The 12,574-nt window shown below is 42.1% G+C and overlaps 1 protein-coding gene across 5 annotated transcripts; it reads left to right on the top strand.

Annotated features, from left to right (window-relative positions):
• The first annotated feature begins 1,159 nt into the window (after nucleotides 1-1,159).
• On the top strand, nucleotides 1,160-12,305 carry SRSF10 (serine and arginine rich splicing factor 10). 5 transcript variants are annotated; one of them, XM_058676838.1, is made up of 7 exons: nucleotides 1,165-1,371; nucleotides 2,789-2,895; nucleotides 5,825-5,926; nucleotides 7,382-7,544; nucleotides 7,757-7,810; nucleotides 7,942-8,043; nucleotides 11,250-12,305. In XM_058676838.1, the coding sequence occupies exons 1-7, from the start codon at nucleotides 1,307-1,309 to the stop codon at nucleotides 11,308-11,310; spliced, it is 654 nt and encodes a 217-aa protein (XP_058532821.1). In that variant the 5' UTR covers nucleotides 1,165-1,306; the 3' UTR covers nucleotides 11,311-12,305. The 5 variants fall into 5 exon arrangements, with proteins under 5 accessions (XP_058532814.1, XP_058532807.1, XP_058532821.1 ...); XM_058676831.1 differs by lacking the exon at nucleotides 11,250-12,305 and having other exon boundaries at nucleotides 1,160-1,371; nucleotides 7,760-7,810; nucleotides 7,942-8,403; XM_058676824.1 differs by lacking the exon at nucleotides 11,250-12,305 and having other exon boundaries at nucleotides 1,162-1,371; nucleotides 7,942-8,403.
• The last annotated feature ends 269 nt before the right edge of the window (nucleotides 12,306-12,574 follow it).

Here is a 12,574-nt window from a genome sequence, read left to right as displayed (position 1 = left end):
ATGGGAGAGAAAATACAATTTTATATTAAAAAAAAAATCACTTGGGGACCAGAAAAACCCTAGCTGCCTACTATCCCATCTGACTCCTCACACACTAGTAGCCAAACAAATGGGTGTCGGTTTGTGTCCCAGCTGCTGCACTTCCCATCCAGCTCCCTGCTTGTGGCCTGGGAAAGCAGTCAACGAAGGCCCAAAGCCTTGGGACCCTGCAATGCCTGGGAGACCCAGAAGAAGCTCCTGGCTGCTGGTTTCAGGTCAGTACAGCTCTGGATTTTTTGGCCATTTGGGGAGTGAACTAGCAGATGAAAACCACTGCTTTCTCTCTCTCCCTCTCTGTAGCTGTACCTTTCAGATATAAATCTTAAAAGGGAAAAACAAAAACAAAACACTCCCCAGAAAGTTTCAATACCGAAAGTGGGACCGGGGTTGTTCAGAGGCTGAGGGGTAGGACAATGTGGTCAAAAAGCAGCGGCATGTGTATTAATTAGCCAAAGTTTTCTCCAATTTAGTAACTCAGTAAATACCATAGCCCACGTAATGAAGGAACATTCCAGAAAAACTCTTCTAAGTTCTTCCACAACTTCTAAGTCTGTCAAGGGGTTCTGAGACCCACGGTTGAGAACCACGGCAAACATGACTGTTGGAAATGAAACGGTGTCCACGTGGAAATCTTCCGGCAACCCAAGAACCCGTGCCACAGGAAAGCGGGAGCCGTTTTCACTCAGCGGACACGTCGTGCGTGGCGGGACCAGGCCTGCCCCTCCACAAGGACAAACCCCTCCTCCCTTCCCTTATCTACAACCTTGTCACGCTGGTCAAGGATCTGAGAAAAGCCAGGGCCTAACTTGGCCCAGACATGACATTTTAAGGAGCAATGTGTCCGAAGTATAATGCAATGGAATTCGTCCATTTAGTAATTATTCCGTCTGGCGCCCGCTTCCAGAAATTCCCCGGGCAGCGGAGGGGTTGGCCAGACAGAAACAGTGGCGGGAAGAAAAAAAAAAAAAGCCACCCGAAAGAAAGAAAGAAAAAGCGCGCGAGCTGACGAGGAGCGGCGGCGCCCGCAGCCAATGACTGCGGCCCGGACGCCGCGCGTGTCCAGCTCTCGGCCCGCGCAGGCGCTCGCCGGGGCCCGGCGATCTCGCGGGAAAGAGCCGTTGCCGGTGGCGGCGGGAGGCAAGTCTCGCGAGAAGAGGTCGGCGCCGTAGCGGAGCGCTCGGGCTGTGTGTGGGTCTGTGTGTGAGCCTGGGCCGCGGACGGTTTGCTGAGCCCGTTAGTGCCCCCGGCCGAGACTCTCGCCGCCGCCATGTCCCGCTACCTGCGCCCCCCGAACACGTCTCTGTTCGTCAGGAACGTGGCGGACGACACCAGGTAGGTGCTGGGCCGAGACCCCCCGGGGCCTGCGCGGCGAGCGGGAGCGTGGCGGCGGGCAGCTGGCCGCGGGGAAAGGGGGGAGAAGATGGCGGGCTCGGCGCCCGCCTGGGCACACGGACTAGGCCGCGCCATGCAGCCCTGCCGCGTGCGAGCGAGCGAGCGAGGGCGGAGCCCCGGGGCTGGCGGCGGGCAGCGCGGACCCGCTCGCACGGGCATCCGCTGCCCGCACGCTCAAGTTCACGTTCTTGGGCCCGGACGCTTCCCCGCCCCCCCAAGTCCACGGGAAAAATCGGAGTGCGCTAACGGGGTGGAGGGAGACGACGGTGGTGGCGGCGCCTCGCTGCTGCTCGTCCCTTTGTGGCCCCTTAGATATGTCGTAGGAGATGTTGTAGGAAGCGCCCGCCATGGGGCGGGTTGGGAGCCGAATTAGATCAGTCCGGTCCATGCTTTAAAATCGGCTTTGTTCTTGCCAGTCCCCCCTTAATTGCTTCGAGCTGCCTAAAGAATTTGGGGGACGAGGGAGAAAGGAAAGGGAGGCGAGTTTACCCCAAGATGAGGCTAAATAATCGAGCCTACAAAGAAAGTAATCAGTTGCGGGTTTTTTTTTTTTAATTGTTAGCTTTGATTTTTTTTCTGGGAAAGAAAGCGATAGTCATTACTTTGGCGTCTGGGAAAGCGTCCCCTTTTGTGCAATTGGAGAGACTTTTTATATGTTTGTGACTGATTTTTTTTTTTCCCCAGAGAGAGACACCTCCCCCGGCTAATTGTGTCGCTCACATTTTAGGGTAAAAATAGTCTGAGGCTCCAGAGTGCTGGCATCAGTCTGATACTGTAAAGGGGGGGAGAAAAAGTACATTGCGCTTGGGCTACCGGGCCTTTGAGGAAAAACGAAAGCTGTTTTATTTCGGTGGAAGAAAAGTTGAGATCCATGTATGGGAAGGTCTTTGAGGAGTCCATGGAAATGCGTATCGTGAAAACAGTGCATGAATTTCCACATTTTTGCACCAAAATAAAGCAACTTTTAAAAACAGTTTTCCACCAACTTTTTAAAGTACTTTCGTATTTTTTCCTGATGAATGGAAAATAGATTTAGGTTTTAACGATGTGTTGGTTTTTCACTGCTGTGCTTTATGGAAAAGCGGTACTGTCTTGCACGTGTGTCAGACGCATCGAGCCGCAAGTTGGTAATTCTGCAAAACTACCAGGAGTGGCATATCCGCTCATTTTAAGCCTGTAGGTGTTCTGTATCTGGGACAGTGGGACGTGGTGTGTTCAAGTGCACTCTTAATGTCCCGGGCGCCTAGGGATGCCCTGAGAGGAGCTGTGTGTGGGTCACGCCTAACTCCGAGGTCCTGCTGCTTACCGAGAAACTGGAGGACGGGAACAAATTGGAGGTCTTTTTATGATGTTTTAGGTCTGAAGATCTACGGCGTGAGTTTGGTCGCTATGGGCCTATAGTTGATGTGTATGTTCCACTTGATTTCTACACTCGCCGTCCAAGAGGATTTGCTTATGTTCAATATCCTTTCTTCAGATGACTGAGTAGTGAGGGGTGTTGAAGTTTGAAATTCAAGTTTATGTAAGTGGTAACATCTGAAAAGTAGTGTTTTTTGTGGTTTTTTTTTGTTTGTTTTATAGTCCTCTAATAAATGTCTTATGTCTTCAAATTTTTGAAAATTAACTTCAACTCACATTGCTCTTACTATTTCTTAAAGTTAATCAAAAATAGTGAAATATTTAAATTCCCATTCATGCTTCTGAAACTGAAATCAGTGATTATATGTGATTTAAATTTGAATACACTCTGGTTGCTACCACCTTTAAGTCAAATTAAAAGTTAATATGTTCTTGTGCTTAGCAATTAAAGTTGCTATTGTTTGTTAATTTGAATCACTTGATCAAAAACAAATTGTGTAACGAGGTAAACTTCTTTAATATTGTCCCCTAATTTGCTGTCCTCTGTTGTTACCTCAGACATTGTAAAGCTGTACAGTTATGGCGACCCCAAAGAGAAAGCATGAAAGAACCGTTAGAGTAGAGTTCAACACTTAAGGCAAGTAGACAAGCCAAAGACCTCTTAAGGATCAGGCTTGAAGAGAAGGGATGAGTTTGGGAAAAGAAAAAATAAAGAAAAGCTGGAAGAAGGACAAGCCTAATGGGAGACAAAGCCTCGCTTTACCTACAAAAGGGGGAAAAGGTTGTTTTCCAAAGTTAAAGATAAAGCCATCTGTCATATTTGGCCGAGCATCTCATGACAAGTCCTTCTGACAAGCACTTAAAGAGTTAAAGGTCAAGATGAAGTTCAATGATGGCCAAGATTAAAGGAGTCATACCTGATGTATCCTACAGAATAACTATTTTCCCTTTTTTTGTTTTTATTTATTTAATGTTTTGTAAGCAGTTAATTTACAAAATTTTGGTTTGGTCTAGTGACAAAACCTGTTAAGTTGGTTTGTGTGGGCCTGTGGATGTTGTGATTGTGGTCTTGTATAAATGCGCACGCTCTCAGCTTCTCAGAGTAAGAGAATGTTTAATTGCTAAGCTTAAATTCACGCTCCCATTTTGGACCAGGCAGGCGGGTACCAAAGAGTAGCAGGCAGGGATTTGGGGAGGAGCATGTGGTTCTGGGGTCACGCTGTGGTTTGAGCCCTGCTTAAAGGGGAGACTGATGCTCTGTTGGCCTTGTACATTCAGATCCACTAGATGTGTGTGCTGTTCAAAGTAGCGACTGGGGCCTTGCTTCTGGAATTTGCTCTGTGAAACCAGTGGACCCTGTGCTGCTTCAGTGTGTGCACACGAGCAGTTGACCCTGCTGGCTAGCGCGGGTGCCTGGCCCAGGTTCAGCTTGCCATCCTCCTTCCGAGAGCTCAGCTCTAGCAGCAGAGATGCGTGTGCTGCTGGAGCCTAGGAGGACTTCAGGAAAAGGCTAAAAGCGACTCCTGCAGGACCAGGGATGGAGGACAGCGTTAGTAATGGATTGCAAAGCTCTGTTAACTGGACAGTGGTAAATCAGAGTAGTAGTGCATGGGGCTTAGAGGGCTGATCGGATCTTCCTTGGTTCTGGTAGCCCAGCAATGTGATGACGTGAACTGTAAGTGGTCTGACAAAGGCATTCAAAGGAAAGTGGTTGTTTTTTAAAATGTACACTAGATAAGGAAATTACAGGCTTAGGAGTTTCATTTTGGAAAGACCCCAGACCCCCTGAAATATGGGTTTGCCTGAGTGGCTTTTAATTTTATAGCCCAACCACATTAACCTTGGAGAGATTGTTCGGTTTTAATATTCAAGGTTCTAATTTTCCCATCGGCTTTTGCCTTGAGAAAATATTTTCTGGCGTTTAACCTGTCTATAAAGGGCTCGGGCAGAGTGCTACAAACCTGCAGCCCTGGATTCCTTTCAGAAAAGAAAGTGGGAGGTTGAGCAAGGCAGACCATTTAGTCTTTGGAATAAAAGAACGCCACCTTCAGTTTTAAAAAAGAATGTGTTACCTCAGGCAATTTTTGTTTTTTTTTTAATCCTCAAGATCTGCACTCTGGTGTTCTCAAAAGAGGGAGGCTAAAACAGTAATTTTTTCTGTCAAATCTTGCCTTAACTGTACTTGGCCTAGGTTACAGTGATGGTTTTAGTAAAAGGAAGATTGGCTGGAGTGAGTATGTCAGGCCAGGGGTTCTCACCATCACTACTGGCTTGAGGTAGGGACACAGACCATAGCTGCTCAGACTAAGATGTATATCCTCAGTGCTGCCTAAAGCTGCTTAGAGTGCCCTTGTGTGTGTAAAACCATGGTTAGAGCTTGGCAGAGTAGGAGTCCCTAGTGGTGAGCTCCAGGCTAGCATGCTCTCCTGCCTGTGCATGGATGGAATGTGCTTTGATGCAGTGATTGTCCTGAGTGTTGCTTGACAATGGCTAGTGTCCCAGTGCAAACAGCTGTATGAAATAGTACTAGACTCAGCAGGATGCACAGCAAAATAAGTTTGAAGTCACTGTTTTCGTCTCTTAAAAGGTAAGGCACATTTTGCTTGCTTTCACAAGAACTATTGGCATTTCCTTTTTTATTTGAAACAAGTATGTGGGCAACAGTATATTTGGTTTTATTTTAAGAAATCTTTTTGACTTTCAGCATAGACTTGACTGATATTTTAATTTTGTTTTGTGAAGTTAATTCTAAATACTTGGGAAATATACTTTGTTATAACTTGGTGATTTAGTTATAACATCTTATTTCAATAATAATTTTACAGTATGTTTTCCGAAAACTACATGCCTTCAGAAATTATAAGTGCATTTCTACTATGGTGTGATAATGGCTGAATCAACCAACTATGAACTGGGATCTGGTTGATTGCCAGAACAATATTGATAGATTGTGAGTTGTTTCAGGCGTACCAACTGACCGTTCATTAGCTATAAAGCTTGCAAAACTTCCCAAGCCCCTTAACATTTAGCACATTTGAGGATGTTCGTGATGCTGAAGATGCTTTACATAATCTGGACAGAAAATGGATTTGCGGTCGTCAGATTGAAATACAGTTTGCACAGGGGGACCGGAAGAGTAAGTATCCTTACAACTAAGATAATTCGGTAAATGATTTAATAACATAGTTCGGGAGAGAGGTCTTTCATGCACGGGTTCACTTCCCCTGGCCAGGATGAAGGCACAAGCCTGGAATTCTGTCCAGGTCTCCTAGAGAGGTGATCTCCTGCCTCCCCAAGCACATTAGCGGGAAGTGGGATTGGAAGTAGGGCAGCCAGCATTTGAACTGGTACTCACAGCTTATGGCAGCATCACAAAGGGTGGATCAGCCGTCTAGACCACATGACTGGCCCCAGTTGGTTGTTTATTACCAAGTGGAGATAGAGCTGAAAGGGAAGCACTGTTGGGTAGGTAATGTGAGTAAGTAACTGTGGAAATGGACTGGGACAGGTAGAACTAGGTGAACCCCAGAATCATTGTTTTGAGGAGGGGAGGTGATACTTAAGTAGACAGGGCAGGTGTTAGTTGCATGCTGTAAAAATAGTCGTACTTAGATACAAGTAATTGGTAATCCTCTAGTAGTTTAAGTAATCAGTTCCTGGGTATTCACTCTTACTTATGTAAATTTTCTTGCATGTACAGTAGGTTTTGCTTTTTTTTTTTTAAAGATTTATTTATTTTATTACAAAGTCAGATATACAGAGAGGAGGAGAGACAGAGAGGAAGATCTTCCATCGGATGTTTCACTCCCCAAGTGAGCCGCAACGGCCGGTGCTGCACCGATCCAAAGCTGGGAACCAGGAACCTCTTCCGGGTCTCCCACGCGGGTGCAGGGTCCCAATGCATTGGGCCGTCCTCAACTGCTTTCCCAGGCCACAAGCAGGGAGCTGGATGGGAAGTGGAGCTGCCGGGATTAGAACGGGCGCCCATATGGGATCCCGGCGCATTCAAGGTGAGGACTTTAGCCGCTAGGCCACGCCACCGGGCCCGGTAGTTTTTACTTTGTAGAAATGTGATAGGGGCCGCACGAAGGCTTAATTAGCTCATCATCTGTTTAAAAGCACTGGGATCGCATTTGGGCACTGATTCATATCCCAGCTGCTCTACTACGTCAGGGCTAATATTGTGTAGCAGGTGAAACCATCCCTTGCAGTGCAGCATCCTGTATGAGCACTGGTTGTGGTCCCCACCACTTCAGTACTCCCCGCTAGCATGCCTGGAAAAACAACAGCGGATGGGGCATCAGGAACAACTTCCCGGTTCTTGACTTTGGTCAAGCCCCAATTGCTCAGACTTGGAAAAAAAGCAATTTGGGTGCCTTGGAGAGTGTCATTGTTCACAAAAAGGAGTCTTCTAAGAGACTGCTTTCAAAGTACTTGTTGCTGAAAGGGTTAATTTTCCACACCTCAGCACCAGAACCAGAAGTGCCTCAAATGACTAAAAACACATATGTATTTCCCTTGGTGTGTAGAGAAACGAGTACAGCAGTTATTTCCCTATAATCTCAATGCTTTTTTTTTTTTTCTTTCTCAGCACCAAATCAAATGAAAGCCAAGGAAGGGAGAAATGTGTACAGTTCTTCACGTTACGATGATTATGACAGATATAGACGTTCCAGAAGCCGAAGTTATGAAAGGAGGAGATCAAGAAGTCGGTCTTTTGATTACAACTATAGAAGATCTTATAGTCCTAGAAAGTAAGTGTGGTGTACAGTGATCTATTAAAGTAGATATATTTGCTAGTGGGTTTTTTGTTTTTTAGTGGTGTTTTACTTTTTAAATTATGTACATTGCTTCAATCTAAAACTTCGTAGTGTATCACTTTCAAAAGTTTTATGGTTTGCTTTTAATTAGAAATTTAAGACTATGAATAGACGTGTGTCACTGCTTTTTCTGATGTGCTTTTTAGCAGTAGACCGACGGGAAGACCTCGCCGTAGCAGGAGCCATTCCGACAATGATAGGTAAATAATTTTGCTTTGAAAAAGACTCATGCATTTTTCAATTTCAGAGTGAACTTTTACTCTAAAAATAACATTTGATTAATATAGCATCTAATTTTTACTCTAATTGTATCTCTCCTCTGTTTTGAAAGATTCAAACACCGAAATCGATCTTTTTCAAGATCTAAATCCAATTCAAGATCACGGTCCAAGTCCCAGCCCAAGAAAGAAATGAAGGCTAAATCACGTTCTAGGTCTGCATCTCACACCAAAAGTAGAGGCACCTCTAAAACAGATTCCAAAACACATTATAAGTCTGGCTCAAGAGATGAAAAGGAATCAAGGAAAAAAGAACCACCTAGATCCAAATCTCAGTCAAGATCACAGTCTAGGTCTAGGTCCAAATCTAGATCAAGGTCTTGGACTAGTCCTAAGTCCAGTGGCCACTGAGAGCATAAACCATAATAATTTTTAGGCATGTATCATTCATTTACTTATAGTTTTGGTTTACTTAAATTATCAGGAATACAATGTTGCAATGATGCTTAAAAAACACTTGTTAGTTGTCCCTGTACCAGGCGATGGTGATAATTAAAATGATATGCTGTTGAGAAGCCACTCGTAGGAGTCCAGTTTGTTTAATGTTATGGGCAGCTACCAATTTGTGGTGTCTCTGTATATTTTTGTAAAGATTCTCATTTTTTATGCTTGAAGTATTTGGTGAAAAGATGTTGGTTGACCTTAATTTGCAACATTGTCTTATTAAAATGAACTTTGATATCCATATTTGGTAGAACTGTTAACCTAGAGCTGTAGCTTGCTAATAAGATAGAATGATACAGAAGTGAATAGCCACAGTACAGCACTGACTGCTCAGACACAGCAGGGTCAGAGTGGACCTTAATGTAGGCCTGACCCCTGCTGACAGTTTATTTATGACACGGTTGGAACTAGTTGTTTTTGAACCCCACTCTGGGGGAATACCCCCCACCAAACTGGGTTAAATAGCATTTTCAGGGCTATTGAAGTTTTGGCTAAACATAGAGCCTTCACTGCTTTTTCTCTTGTTTCTAGGTTTAGAGCATACAGACATCAAAAAAACTCACCTTAGAATTTGAGCAGGTCCCTGATGGCAGACATAATTTCAAGGGGAAAAGAATGTTCTTGTGTAGTTACTCTAAAGTTTAAGTAGCATTGTTGACTAGTTTTCTTACTGCTGTTAAAAGCAAGTAAGTTGTTTCAAAGTCAGTTTGGTTTCTGTGTGTGTGCCTAGTGTCACAGTGTTAGGTTACAGCCCTGAATGGGTGCTTTTGTATCCAGACAGGCCTCTCGCTTCGTGAGGGAGACTCACTCTTCACACCTCAGTTCTAGCTAAAGTAAGGCAAGTTGGAATGAGAAACTGCACTCCCCATTTTCTAGATGATTCTGTGGTGCCATGAAATGCAGAATAATTTGGGGAAAGGATTAGTTTTAAGCAGGAGTCATCTCTCGATTTTTAATTATCTGTGTGGTTGACTAAACATGAGGAATACCCTTAACCATTTATATAATTTTTAGTATTTCTCTGAAAGGTCATTTTAAGGCAATAAAGTGACATGTCCAGTCTCATTTCAGAATAAAGCTGGCGTCTTTTAAATCTCAGATTGCTTGCTTATCTAAGTAATTTGTAGGAAAATGATTCCTTTTAGGAGGAATACTTTTTCCAGTTTTGGTTTTAGAAATCTAGGCTTTGCCTGTGAAGAACAAAAGGATGGTTTTTAGACACTGTGGAATGTTTGAAGGATTCTAGAACCTTTGTATATTTAATAGTACTTCTAACTCTCATTTCTTTACTGTTTGCAGTTAATGTTCATGTTCTGCTATGCAATCATTTATGTGCACGTTTCTTTAATTTTTTTTTTTTTAGATTTTTCCCGATGTATAGTTTAAACAACAAAGTCTATTTAAACTTGTAGCAGTAGTTTGCAGTTCTAGAAAAGAGGAAAGTTGTGGGGTTAAACTTTGTATTTTCTTTCTTATAGAAGCTTCTAAAAAGGTATTTTTATATGTTCTTTTTAACAAATATTGTGTACAACCCTTAAAACATCAATGTTTGGATCAAGATAAGACCCAGCTTATTTTCTGCTTGCTGTAAATTAAGCAACCGTGCTATAATAAAAACAAAATGAAGGAAATAATGATTAACTGGAATTATTATAGTACTAAATATGATTCTAAATAATGGAAATAGCGTTTTGTAGCTGTAGGATTTTTTTTTTATCAGTGTTGCACTGGGCACAACTTTGGAGATGATAAAAATCGCCAGAAAGCTACATCTTTTACATTAAGAGTTAAGAATTCCATATGTAATATCAAAAGTTATTTCATGATTTTTCATTTTAACCCCGTTGGGTTAAGTAACTTAGGTTTATTTGGTAGTGTTAGGTACACATTCAAATGAAATTGGGTCAGCTGATGATAAGTTTATGTTTTTTGTTGGATCAGTAATTCTGCTCTGCCTCTTCCAAACTAGCTGCGTTTGGGGCTAACAGCTTAAGGCAATCTCCTAAATCTTTGAATGTTGGTGAGCAGTTAATATGAAGTGATAATCACTTTGGGGAAGTAGCATAGGTGTTTTATGGTTTTGATTAAATTATAGCTGATACTTTATCGAGTCTTTATGTGCCAGACACGCTTTTGAAAGGTTATGTGTTGACTCATTTCCTGTTCACAAAGCTCTTATTTGACCTAAATGATAACTAAGGAAACTTAAGCACAAAGAAGTAAAAGGCAAGAGCCAGGATTTGAGCCCAGACCTGGTCCTTGGGTTTATTTGGTATTTTTTGTCCAAAACATACCAGTGAATTATTCAGTCGATTGAGGACATGGCCCTCATTGAAATTGTTCTCAATCTGTATGAAACTAGAAGGCCTGATCCTGGTTTTGTTTTGCTTTAACTTGCATTGGGTCTTAAAATTCAGAGTATTTTCTCTAGAGCCATATATGTTGTTTGTAAAGTGATGTACTTAACAGCTTCAGAAGAACTGTTGTGGTTGAGCCATCGTGTTTCCAAGTCTCCTAATTCATGAGGCGGCTCTACAGGCCGTGTTTAAGCTCATCTGGGATTATACTGTTCCAAGATGTGTCTGGCACTGGGCTCAATAGTAAAATAATCCTGTCGCCATTCAGGTGAAGGCTGACAGCTGCTCCTCTCTTGTTAAGATTGCTCTGCATTTGTTTAAGCCAAGTAAGCAAGAAGGGAAAAAAATGAGGGATAATGCTTCAGTGAGAAAGGAAAGGTGCTACCTGTAGTGTGAGCTGTTAGATTAACCACCCAGGGAAAGGCCTGGGGACTGTTGTACTGTTCTCTTGAAAAGTTGGCTCAGTAAGCTGCTACATCCAGTTCAACTAACAAAATCCTGTATACCACAGAGAAGAATAAAAGAAAACCAAACTGACAAACATCCTTCTTTTATTTAAGACCAAACTGCAGCTGGAATACCCAGTACAGTTCTGCTTACTACACTTCAAGAAAGATCTGAAAGCGGAAAAAGAACCAAAGAAGGGCAGTTCAAGCGACCAAAGGGTGGGTGGAAGGTGCTGCAGTATGAATACTGTACGAATATTTTGACTCTGGTCTGAAAAGATAAGAATTATCGAAAACTACATGGAATAATTGAAGTCCCTTCAAGTTTGAAAGTAAGCATTTTAGGACAAATAAAAGGAAGTTCAACTTTGTACTTGTGGAAACTAATCCCTAAATATGAATAGGTTTATATTGATTCATGGGTAACAGGTCCGTAATAAATTATTGGAAACTAGGATGTCTGAATATCAAGGAAGACAGCCATAGTCTATTACAGTGCCTCTGTTGGTCTGTCTCCAACTGAATTGGATGGGAAAAGGTAAGGTATGGTCCAGTGTAAGCTTTTTGTGGGTTATCCTTAAAATTCCATTTTTGCCATTATTGGCAAACCTTGCCTTTGTTTATTCTGGTGCCAGTGTTTTCTGCTTAATCGTTTGCTTTTTGGCATCTGAGTATAATTGCTTATATACCAATACATTTGACTTCTTCAACCACTTTTTCCCACGTAGATTCCAGTTATACTTGACATCCAGCTGAGAGGGCCCATCTCTTCTCAACTCTTTCCTGATCAGTATGTTCAGTGAATATTTATTGAGCCCTTAACAGTGGGCAAAACTTTATACTAGATAATTGGGTAGAAAAATAGGTAATTTCCATATTCAATAAATGTCTACTGAGCACAATCTAGTGAATCATTACATGTGGCCTCATTGTTTTCCTTGAGGTGTAGTATTTGTGAGTATATTACACCATTTACATTTTAATGTAATTATAAAACCCAGTATGCTATCAAAGATAAGTAATTTTGTGGTTATCTGCCTTTAAAAAAAGTATCCAGTATTTGTTTGCATCCCATTAATACAAATAATGAAAAATAATTTGTTTTGATCTGTAATAAACTGATTTATTGTGCTGTTACTGTAATATATTAAAGTAATATTAAATTGTTAACTCTGCCTCATCAAATACATATTAGAAAAGAATCCCACAAATAAGTATTTAACTTTGCATTAGATATATAAAGGGGACACTGGGTGCTATAATTAGATTATTTTGAGGCAGACAGAAAGCTGTTACCCCAACTGATTTAGTATGTTCTGTAATGAGAAGATGTTCACCAAATTATACTTTTCAGTGATTTACATGTACATTTTATAGGGAACATGTTCTGTGTATAGTGAATAAATAACTTTTATAGTATCAAAATGCTTTGGATTCTT

The sequence above is a fragment of the Ochotona princeps genome, chromosome 2 (genome assembly GCF_030435755.1).
Source record: "Ochotona princeps isolate mOchPri1 chromosome 2, mOchPri1.hap1, whole genome shotgun sequence".
Taxonomy (NCBI): Eukaryota; Metazoa; Chordata; class Mammalia; order Lagomorpha; family Ochotonidae; genus Ochotona; species Ochotona princeps.
The sequence above is the reverse complement of the archived record's forward strand: the minus strand, read 5'-3'. Positions and strand labels throughout refer to the sequence as shown.

Bases quoted from the DNA above. Each gene is read 5' to 3' on its own strand.
- SRSF10 (XM_058676824.1), top strand. From the start codon at position 1,307: ATGTCCCGCTACCTGCGCCCCCCGAACACGTCTCTGTTCGTCAGGAAC. The intron at 5,927-7,381 runs GTAAGTATCCTT...TTTCTTTCTCAG, and splicing joins TGCACAGGGGGACCGGAAGA to CACCAAATCAAATGAAAGCC. The intron at 7,545-7,756 runs GTAAGTGTGGTG...TGTGCTTTTTAG, and splicing joins AGATCTTATAGTCCTAGAAA to CAGTAGACCGACGGGAAGAC.